The 11,569-nt window shown below is 33.9% G+C and overlaps 1 protein-coding gene across 1 annotated transcript; it reads left to right on the top strand.

Annotated features, from left to right (window-relative positions):
• Positions 1-360: 360 nt before the first annotated feature.
• Positions 361-3,352, top strand: LOC148196044 (ornithine carbamoyltransferase, chloroplastic-like). Its single transcript, XM_088093928.1, has 5 exons — positions 361-573; positions 844-1,178; positions 1,968-2,099; positions 2,203-2,478; positions 3,006-3,352. The coding sequence occupies exons 1-5, from the start codon at positions 423-425 to the stop codon at positions 3,186-3,188; spliced, it is 1,077 nt and encodes a 358-aa protein (XP_087950054.1). The 5' UTR covers positions 361-422; the 3' UTR covers positions 3,189-3,352.
• The last annotated feature ends 8,217 nt before the right edge of the window (positions 3,353-11,569 follow it).

Below are 11,569 nucleotides of genomic sequence, written 5' to 3'. Positions count from 1 at the left end.
ATAATATTGCTATGTGTGGTTTTAACAATGACTATTAAATGTATATTTTAGTTTTCGAATTTTATTCCCTAAACGAATTATTCTATGAATGGTTACTAAAAAACTTTCTGAATATACATTTTTTTTAAAACTCTAATTTTTGTAAAAATTCAAAATTTTAACTTATGCATGCCTTAATTTTATTTTATATAATTTTTGTTTATTATTTGTCTCTGTTAAAAGTACCGAGGGAAAAGATTATTAAATCATAACTATGTGAACTTGTTTTATTACAGTGGTAAATAGCAAGTGATATATATGAAAAAAAAAGGAGAGGAAGTTCTTATAATTACCCCACTATATAAAGGAAGAAATGAATTGCAGTGAAAGTAAAGAGAAGTAGCAGTGTGTAATTGATTGGTAGGCCTAGGAAGTATCAGAAAATGGCTGTGATCCCATGTCACTGTTACCGTACCGTCGCATCAGACAAACCCTACCTCTCCGGTCACAATCTCCGCCATCGCGCTCCTTTCCCCTCCTCCTCCGTTTCATTCCGCCGCCGAATATCGTGCGTCGCCTCTCCCGCAGTCACTCGTAAGTTCACTCTACTCTTTTTTCTCCATTTCCGATTGTAATCGCTTTCACATTCTCACTCAATCTTCACTTTTCGACATTCACATAATCTAGTTCTAGTTCTCATTTCACATTCAATTTGCTTCGGATTAGGGTTTAAGAAATGTTGAGTGTTCCATGTCATTCATAAGAACATTTTGATGGTTGACACTGATTTTCAACTTTTGTTTGCGATTTTGAGAAGTGGCTAGCAGGTCATTGGCTTCTCACTTCGGTTCTTCTGTTTTGCAGAGAAAGTTGCGTTGAAAGATTTTCTTCACATAGATGATTTTGATAAGGACACTATTTTGAAGATGCTGGATCGGGCCATTGAGGTAAAGGCGTTGCTTAAATCAGGGGACAGGTCCTTTCGACCTTTCGAGGGGAAGACCATGTCGATGATATTTACAAAGCCGTCCATGAGAACGAGGGTTTCGTTCGAGACTGGCTTTTCGTTGTTAGGGGGGCATGCCATATACTTAGGACCTGATGATATCCAAATGGGCAAGCGAGAGGAGACTCGTGACATTGCTCGTGTTCTGTGTCGCTATAATGACATCATTATGGCTCGTGTTTTTGCCCATCAGGTATGCTCGTGACTTGTAAGTGTGAGTTACTTATGGTTTATTTTGTTATTGGGCTGCGGTTACTCCTGTTTGTGGTTAGTTTTTCCCATTTTCTGAATTCACAAATTAAATATTCAACGCGACCTGCACGAAATGGTAGAATGAAAGTGATTTGTCTTTCTTAGGGATGGAGCGTGTGTGTTCGCAATGTTCCTCTGATTTCAAAACCAACATTGAGGAGGTCAATAAACTTAATTTGGATGAATTATGTTAATTCCAATTCATAAACAGGTGGGAAAGAAAAAAGAGAAGCTATACCTTGTACTCAGATGCTGTTAGTTGCATAAATAGAGCAGTCTATACTGACTTTTGGGATAGAGTAATTCACCCGGTGTTTTGATGATGTCATTAATTCTTGAGCTCCACTGGGATTTGTTGTAATGCATAAAACTGCAAAGAAAAAGCTTGAGTATAAATCCCTGCCAGGTCATTGCCATTGCTTGTGGTAGACAAGAATTTGTGTCCCGTGCCATTGGTAATTTGCAGTGTTGGATTACGTGTAATACTAACAGAAGATCTTGAGATGAATTAACAGTATCTAGCAGGAGTATTTTTCACTAATGTTCATGTCTCTTACAACTTTAGCAAGCTTAGTTCACAACGAAAGAAGTTGTTTTGCGATTGTGGGCATTATGATGTTGGGCTGGGAAGAATTTTTATCTGCTACGAAGATTGTGATCAATCATTCTGAGAAAAAAACTGGGCATTTTTGGTTTACCTTATCTCTTTTTTGTACAAAAAAAATTGCAGGACATACTTGATCTTGCAAAATATGCAACTGTGCCAGTCATCAATGGGTTGACGGACTACAACCATCCCTGCCAGATAATGGCTGATGCCCTTACTATGATTGAACACATTGGTCGGTTTGAAGGTACCAAGGTCAGGTTATGTTACTTTTTTTGAAGAATTTGCTTCTTCCTAATTATAGGTGGCATTATCAAGGGATTAGGTGTCTGACTATATTCTGCAATACAAATGTCAGGTTGTCTACGTTGGAGATGGAAATAATATTGTTCACTCATGGCTGTTGATGGCATCTGTGATTCCATTTCACTTTGTTTGTGCTTGTCCGAAAGGATTTGAACCTGATGCAAAAACAGTTGAGAAGGCAAGGAAAGCTGGAATCAGCAAGATTGAGATAACTAATGACCCCAAAGAAGCTGTTAAAGGAGCCGATGTTGTGTATTCAGATGTCTGGGCCAGCATGGGGCAAAAGGAAGAAGCTGAACACCGGCGCCAAGTGTTTAAAGGTTTTCAGGTACTTTACATGATATTTTCTATACTATTTTCTTTCAGCCACCTAATCAAATGGTTAGGGCAGAAACCATATGTTCAGTTAAAAATAAATATTTTATTATTTGACAGCGGTTATGTCGTGTTGGAATGTTGTCAGAATTGGACTTAGACCAACTGGTCAGACTGGAAACTGGACAAAACCAGCCCAGTATAATTTTGAAAACCGGTCTTGTAAAGAACCTGTGTAAAACAGTGGTTAAAGCTGTTCGTCTGTAGGAAAAATCAATATTACAAGGATCGACAGTTTCATTAATTATATTTATTTTGTTTCTAATTTTTTTGTTTTTTAACGTTGTTTAACATTTCACATTAAAGATTGTAATAATTTTTAATCATCACAAGTTCAAAATTATAGATAAAGCGTTGAATCTTGAATGACTCCCTTCACCGGTTCAATTTTAAAAACTTTATATATAAAATGTGCTGTATTGGAATGGCTTTACTTTGGTTTTGTTATTGTTGACTTGAGATGGCAATTGTATTCTGCAGGTAAACAAAGATCTGATGGAAATGGCTGGTTCAAAGGCATTTTTCATGCATTGCTTACCAGCGGAAAGAGGGGTGGAGGTGACTGACGAAGTTATTGAAGCTCCAAATTCAATAGTCTTCCCGCAAGCTGAGAACCGAATGCATGCACAAAATGCCATAATGCTTCATGTTCTCGGCAAGTAGAAACATTAGCTAGCGTACACTTACTGCAACAGTTAGTTTTTGCTTTCAGCAGTTTGTTCGCTGTATTATTAACTTTGGAATTTTGAGTGCTTCGGTATTATCTATTAGCTCTTTAAGAACAGGTAAATCGTAATAAAATGGTAGCGGTATCTAATTTCTTTTCCTCTTATGCTCCAAGTTTGGTTCTTTATTTGGTTTAATTCCTTTGAAGTAAAAAGAGTGCGCTAGGTCCAGTACAAGTTTAGCTATCGATTACAAATAGACCTTTGAAATGTATTATGTATTAGAAATTAAAATATATAATTTGAATATTTAAATTCTTCTTTTACAGCCATATTGAGATTCTTTTACTCATTTCTTATTAAATATTTTCTTTTAATCAGACATTTTATACACTGCTTTTGCATTTAATAAAAAAAATTCTCATTCATTTTATTGTTTTCTTTTATCTTTATTCATATAAGCGGTTTTTTTACTTTTTATCTCATGGTCTTTATTTATGAAAAAAAATTGTTACTAGTTAGAAACGGTAAAAGTGATTGTAAATTATTTTCAAATGTAGAATTTAACCGTGGTATTGTTTTGAAATATTCATTGTCTATTTTGTTGAGGGAACCACGGCATTGGTATTTTATTAAAATTTTAATTACACAAAATACTTGTTTTGAATAATAAATGCTAAAATTGAATTTGATAAAATGAATACATATTTAAATATTATTATAAAGTAAATTATTAACTTCTTTAATCATATCTATTACTTTTGAAAATTTGAATTAAATATTTGATTTGAGAAAAGACTAGCTTCAACTATAAATTAAATTTTTATCTTGATCATATCTATGGTAAAACACACCTTATTTAAAATTTTATGTTTTTATTCTATAACTATTATATATTAAAATGAACCGTGGTAAAAAGTCAAATTGTTCCAATTTTATTTATTATTCAGTTTAAAATAGTTTCGATGAAACAGCCAGGGGATTTTAAATTGAATGGAGAGAAACTCGTATTAACCCTTCCCACGAGCAGTGTGCCCGGCTATTGGCTGAACAAAAGCCACAAAGTAGACCTCCTGTTAAATGTACACAACGGTTCACAAGCATAGAATCAAGTTGGAGATCATCTCAATCCACAGTTAAAGTTTGAAGTAAGAACTCAAAAAGTTAATTAACCATGTCTTAAAGTGTTAATATTAGAGTAGGAGAGAGTTTCATAATTGCCCCCAGCTCAAGTACATTGAAGACTCAAACCAGATTGAATTTTCCTGAAAAATATATAGCTTCCATAACTCGTGTGGCTGTCATTTGAATTGTCAGTAAATGAATAATAAAAGACAGCAAAAAGAAGAGCAAAAGAAAAAATCGGTATAATATAACCAAGGCAACACGAATAAAGGGGGCAAAATTAGCCACTATATTCATTTGCATGCATCTGTGTAGGCGTGGGAAGACCCTTGATCTGCATCTGCTTGCACATCCATTGCCAATTCTCTAATGTCACTTCACCACCAAGTGACCGGATAACAGATCCACCACTGCACGCGCCTACTTTGCAGCATTCTTCTAGTGATAGACCCTTGATCACTCCATACAGAAATCCGCTAGCAAAAAGGTCCCCTGCTCCTGTAGCATCGCATGCCTTCGTTTCCCCAATGGCTGGGACTCGTATCATCTGACATGTAAAAGGCTTAGTTTATGTAGTTAATAATTTGTCTTTGACTTTTCAACACCTATTCTAGAACCCTAGCAGGCGCAAAGACCAAACAACAAGAAAGCAAAAGCTGCTGAACTTATCCCTAATATTTTTAACCACAATGTGCTTAATGTTTGTACAGTTTGTACACCTTCATTACCTCCCTTCCTCTTTTACATATAAAACTTTCAATAACAAATTCGTACAAAGTAAAAAACTACGCAAATGTCTAGCTAATTATGGCATCTTGAGGCAAATAACAAAAGGTTCATGGTGGGAGAGGAAACAGAGAGAATTGGGAAAGGAGCCAAGCAGGAAATGTCACAGAATGACATAAAAAAAATTTGCATACCTCCTTTCCATGTTTAGCAATGCACCCACTAGAGCCCAATGTCACCACAGCCCATTGGCAGTATTTGGAAAGAAATTCTACAGCAGCTATAGAATCAGCATTCTGTTCACCCCTGTAATCCATGGTAAAGTAAATTGATATCACTTATTTACAAGACAAAATTACATGATACATAATTAATGAACAAAATTTCTTCATTCACTAAGAAACTGAAGATAAATTATATTTTCAATAATGCTGGGTGAAATGCAAACGACAGCCACCTTAAAAGCTCAGCTGCTTCATCCTCATTGGCAAAGCAAAGGTCTATATTCCCAGATTCCAGTAGCTTTAGAAGCGGTAGTTTAAAGTTCCTGACCATCTTGTCAAAATAAAGAGGTCATAAGTGAGAAATATAATATTTAAATAAACTAAGCAGAAGACTTCTTAAGAACTAAACTTTCGTATTCCTATTTATAACGGTAGTCATCATGAGCACTTTCATGCATTAATATTTGAGATTATGCAGAAAAGAATACAAAGTCTTGTGCGTATAGCAAAAACAAACAAAAACAAATCAAATATGTTTAGTAATTATTTCTGTGGACTAACCGACTAAGAGTTATAAGACTTAGCAGCACTTCATAAACTCGGTTTTATCAAAACAGCCCTTTTTGAGTTGATATGTTGGAAATGGAAACTCTAATCACAAACTTCCCAGGCTCAAGGAAGAGAACGTTTTTAAATACCTCAAAACTGGCTAAATCCAAGGAAATAAGAAGGCCTTCCTGTTTGGCTAAATGAATTGCTGCTTGAATAACTTCCAAGTTGAGTATTGCATATCTCAACACCAACCACTGAAACGTAAGTATATAAAAACCAAGTCAACAGAGATCCTCTAGGTGATACATTATTAGTGATAGATGTAGTACAATGGACAGAAGAGCAAGCCATGTTAAAATAAATCGGATTTAACATGAAAAAGCGATTCAGCCCCTAAAATCTAATATAAAATAAATCCCAGTTAACACATTGACAATTAGAAAAACATAATTAATAAAATATAAAAATATCTAGAATAGGGTACCAAAGAAAGGTAATCAACCTTGGATCCCATGAAATCCTCTTTCATCAACTCTTGAGCCTTGCAAAAAGGAAAAAGAGAGCATATATCAGTCAAAAAACCTTCATAAAAGACACCCTGATTTACTCTCCAAGAATCCAGAAAGGGTGTTAGAATTACCTGAACTTTGACAGCATTTGAGAGACAAGGTCGCATTGTACGGTTGCCCGACTCATCAACCAAGCAAACACACTGGTACACAAAACCCATTGTTATGCTTTATGGTAGGGTAAATCACATCTTGAGGTTACCTTAAATTCCTTGGATACCCTTTCTTTATTACTCCTATACCAATACTAATATTATACTAGTTTCATCAATTGTTTGAATACATTATTTTGAAACTTATTCTTTAAAAAAGTAGAGTTATGCATAATTACAGAGACAAAAATTAGATATTGCGTCTTTCAAGTGTTGTCTGAACTTTTGTATGACTTTTCCATCAAAATTGAAATAGTATCTCAGTAATCCGTGAAGTTTGTCTTAACGGATCCCCCGTGAAGTAAAAATTCAATTTTTTTTGTAAGTTTTTTCCTTCCAAGAAATTGGGGAAGTGTTGGTATAATTTGCTCTACACAATAGTAAGCACTCTAAGGGAAGTTTGTACGTATGAGGTGAGGAAATAGGAAACCTGTGCCGTGTGTCCTTGCTTCTTGCGGAGTCGTGACAGGTCGACGCCATTGGAGGTCATGTTATTAACAAAAAGCTGGCCTTGTTCGTCGTCCCCGTAGGCTCCAATAATTCCGCTTGAAATTCCAAAACCGCTACTGAGCCCGCGAATTGTGTTGGCAACGCTGCCACCGGCGAGAGTTTTCATGGGAGAATGAGCGTCGTGGGAGTGGGTTTTAACCTCGCCCAGTATGCCATTCAGTTCTTCAATTCCAACCTACAATGACATTGATAGAAAAATAATTTAGTTAACCGCGTTTATGGAGACAATTGAGTTGGATTACAAAGCGAACAAACCGGAACGGAGCCACCGCGCTCGCCGGAAATTTGACGGAGAAGGGACCAATCGACGGTGGCAACATTGTCGACGAGGGCGAATGGCTGGAGACCGAGAACCAAGGGCGCGTGGCGGGAGTCGTGATTATGGTTTTGGTTTTGGATTTGGGATTGGGAAAAGGGCTCGGCACCCATTGATTACTGTGTAAGAAGTGTTAATTGTAAAAGCGTGTATGGGAGTAAGTGTAGTTTGTTTTTATGGATCTATGTTTCTGAATTTGCATGAACGCGCCGTGACATTTGCATCATTGGGCTCTCTCTCTCTCTTCCCTCTGTGTAAACCCTTCTCTTTCCCTCTTAGCAAAGTCTCCCAACAAGATTGTAATTTGACCCACACAATTACTTTCCTTAATTTGACAAAATCTTTATTAAATTCCTTAATTATCATTTTTTTAATTAAGTCTTACTTTACTTTTTAAAATTTTATTTTATTTTTATTTCATTAAATTTTAACTTCTTACGTATTTTTAATTTAATTTTTATTATTTTTTTACTACTTTTAAAGTGTTAAGAAAGGAAATATTTTATCATTAATATAAAAATAATATTAAAACAATTAATATATATATATATATATTAATCATAACACTATTTAATTTATTTTATAAACAAAATAATAAATATGATAACAACATCTCACTCGATTAATTAAAAATTAATCGTGAAATATTTAATTAAAAAATATAAAATTTATGACTATTTAATATACGAAAATAATTAATAAGGTCTCAATTAAAATTACATAAATTTATAAGAAATTTAAATTTTAATTAACTTTTTATTATTAAATTCTTTACATTATAGTAATGTTTTTAAGTTAATTTTTTACTGTATTTTATTTAGACCAAAACAATATACAAGATATTGAGTGAAACAGTTAGATTATTTGTAAGTGTATAATTCACTTACCTAATATATTTAAACATATTTATAGATAGAATAATAACATATAATTTATCTTGTTTTTAATATATTTCTTATAGCTGTTTCTAGAATAATAATTACTCCATTATAAAATAATATTATAAAGAAACTTTTTCATGATTTTTTTAATATTTTTATCATTTTATACTTAAATTATTACTGATGGAAAAATAAATATTCATATATTATGAATAAAATTAATTATATTGGTTTTAAATTGCTTAAAAAAGGAAAAAAGTAGTGATAACTGGATATTTTATATTATTTAAAAAAGTTATATTATAATTACTAACTCAAATTGTAAAAATATTTTATTTTATTTATCTTTATATAAAAGTATTTGTTTGTGATACTAATTAATATAACAATAAGTTATAAGTTTATAAATAAATTTTAATTATTTTTATTAAAAATGCAAAGATTAAAAGTAAACTTTGATTGAAAATTTTTATAAACTTCTTCAACAATCGTTTGGTCTGAAGGTAACACTTCTTCAGCATCTGGTGCAATTGAAGATCGTTCAGTTTCTTCATCAACTGCATTAGAAGAGAACATCCGCTCAATTTCTTTACTAGGTGCACTTAAATATGACAACCGTTCATTTTCTTCTTTCGCTACATTTGAGGATGACACCCGTTCGGTTTCTTCATCAACTAAATGCCTATCTTCACTTGACAGCAACAACACGTGGTTTGCGCCATAGTGACACGCATATGCAGGGCTTCTTCCTCTCGGCTGCAACACATGTTCAGATACACATTCACACTTGTCCCGCACTATCTCTCTGCACAACTCCTCTTCCACTCGTTCTAGAGTACTCATCAACACAACAAGATCGGACTCCGAATCACATGCCTCCTGAGCAAGGTTCGTCGTCTTGTCATTCTTGTTCTTCTTCGCGACTTCATTGTGCCAACACTCTGCAAAGTAGTGCCCGAACTTGTTACAGGTGTAGCATTGAACACTTCTTTTGTCCTTTCTTCCTCTCGTTGGCTTTCCGCCTCTTTTGTTTTCGCTGCATTCTTCTCCGACGTTTTCATAAAAAATGCTCATGTTTCTTCCTCCAGATCTGCCTCTTCCGCTGGGTTTGAAGGTGCTTCGAACTTGTAAGGCCTGATTCGAACCAAGACCTACTTCATTTTCTGCTTTCTTTCTTTCAAGCAAACATTGTTCATGAGCCTCCAGCAAGTTTTGCAATTCTTCAACCTTCATATTCTCCACACCTCTGCATTCTTCAATCGCTACAACGATATGATCGTACTGCGGAGTTAGCATGCTCAAGATTTTCTCCACGATCTTCTTATCTTTCACCACTTTGTCGCACGCTCTCATGGCGTTCACTACCATTTGGATTGTTCCGATATAGTCAACCACAAATTCTTGTTCTTCCATGCTCAAGAGTTCGTATTGTTGTTGGAGCGACTATAGTTTGATCTTCTTGACCTTGCCTGTGTTGTCGTAGCCTTCTTGAAGGATGTCCCAGGTCTGCCTCGCCGTGCCTGCCTTCGATACTTTCTAGAAGATGGTGGCTGACACGCATTAATGCAACAACATTCGGGCCTTACAGTCTAATCTTTTATTTTCTTTGTATTGTCCCTTTGCCTCTTCAGAATCACCTCTCGATAGTTCCTTGAATCCCTTCTTGACTACCTCGTCCACCTCTTGAAAACCAAGAATGCCATCTTTCTTAATGCACCAGTCGTCGAACCCCTTTCCATCAAACACAGGAAAATTACTGTGTATCACGCCAGCCATTTCTTCTTGATCGGTTTCTACTGATCCACCAGGTTTTCGAAACTTGCTCTTGATACTATTGTTAGGACTGGAAGGTGTTTGAGAGAATGGAACAGAGAAAGATAGGCAGAGGGAGTAAAAACAGAGAAAGAATAACGAGTGTTAAATCTCAATAACCACAGTGAATATATGTATATCAAATACAGATAAAAACGTTAGAATTTAGTTTGATTTATGACAGTAAGGTGTTGAAGACCCCAACACTGAAAATCATAAGTCCTATTGGGAGAGTCAAAGTCCCCCAATTATTTTTTCTTTTCACACATTTATATTACTGCATAAATAAAATTATTATTTATAATTTTAATATTTTATATATCTAACACCTTTAAAGTTTTAGTATATATATTTTGACATTTTCAACGTATTTATTCAAGATCTATCACTACTTAAGACTTATGAAAAGGCGTGCTTAAGACTTATGAAAAGGCGTGCTTCATGGAAGGGAAACAGATATCAAAGGCGGAACAACCATGGGAGAAGCATACTTTCACGACAAACAATACAAAAGAACAAAGAGTGTAACAAAACAATTCAATAAAAAAATAAACACGATACAATTTACACTCAAATAAATCCATAAAAAAAACACGATACAATTTACACTCAAATAAATCCATAAAGTTTTATGCATTTTTCATTTATTCTGGAACGTGAAAAATACATTCCCAATAATTTTAGAGAGAATTCCAACTTTTTTTTGGTCGAAAGTATGTCCACCACTATTCATCAGCAGGTTTTTTTGATAATTACAAGTAAAAGTTTGTATTTTTAAGATGAGCTCTTAAGCAAATAAGGATCAATAAGTTTCAGGTCTGACCTAATTGATTTCTCGTGGCTCCCACTTTTTGAAAACCTCCCATTAACTGTAGTGGTATAAATTGTTTATATGTACAGACAGGAACAAGACTACCAAAATTTATCGGCCATGATTTCCTGTACCTCCATAAGAACGTTCCTTCCTCCACCGTCACGGTATGCTTACGGTATCTTTCCATGTTCTTTTATTTTCAAAACTATCTTTTAAATAGATTAAAACTTTTTTACTTTTATCATAGATTTTTAATTTAATTTTCAAACCTTAAGTTTATCTCATTCATATTTTTTTAACGCAACAGTTATATCTCATATCAATGTCAACTCAATTTTTTTCTACCTATTTATATTCACATTACATGAATTTTATCATTTAAATTTAAAAGATTAATTAACTAAAATTCAATAATAATTATTAGATATAATCGAATACATGATAGTTTTATGTACTTCATCAACAAAAGATAATTAAAAATTTATATATAACGTGGATACAAGTAGGTAGAAAAAGATTGAATTGATATTCGAGATAGGAGTGCAGCTGTTGCATTTAAAGAATATAAATTAGGTAAAATTAGGATTTGAAAAATAAATTAAAAAATTGTGATAAAAGTAAAAATAAATTTTACCTTTACCTAATAATAGTTTTGAAAATAAAAGAAATAAGGATAGTTTTGAAAATAAAAGAATTTG

Source organism: Vigna umbellata, chromosome 7 (genome assembly GCF_029865625.1).
Source record: "Vigna umbellata cultivar VRB3 chromosome 7, Vumbellata_1.0, whole genome shotgun sequence".
NCBI classification, from domain to species: domain Eukaryota; kingdom Viridiplantae; phylum Streptophyta; class Magnoliopsida; order Fabales; family Fabaceae; genus Vigna; species Vigna umbellata.
This window is presented reverse-complemented; position numbering and strand designations above follow the sequence as displayed.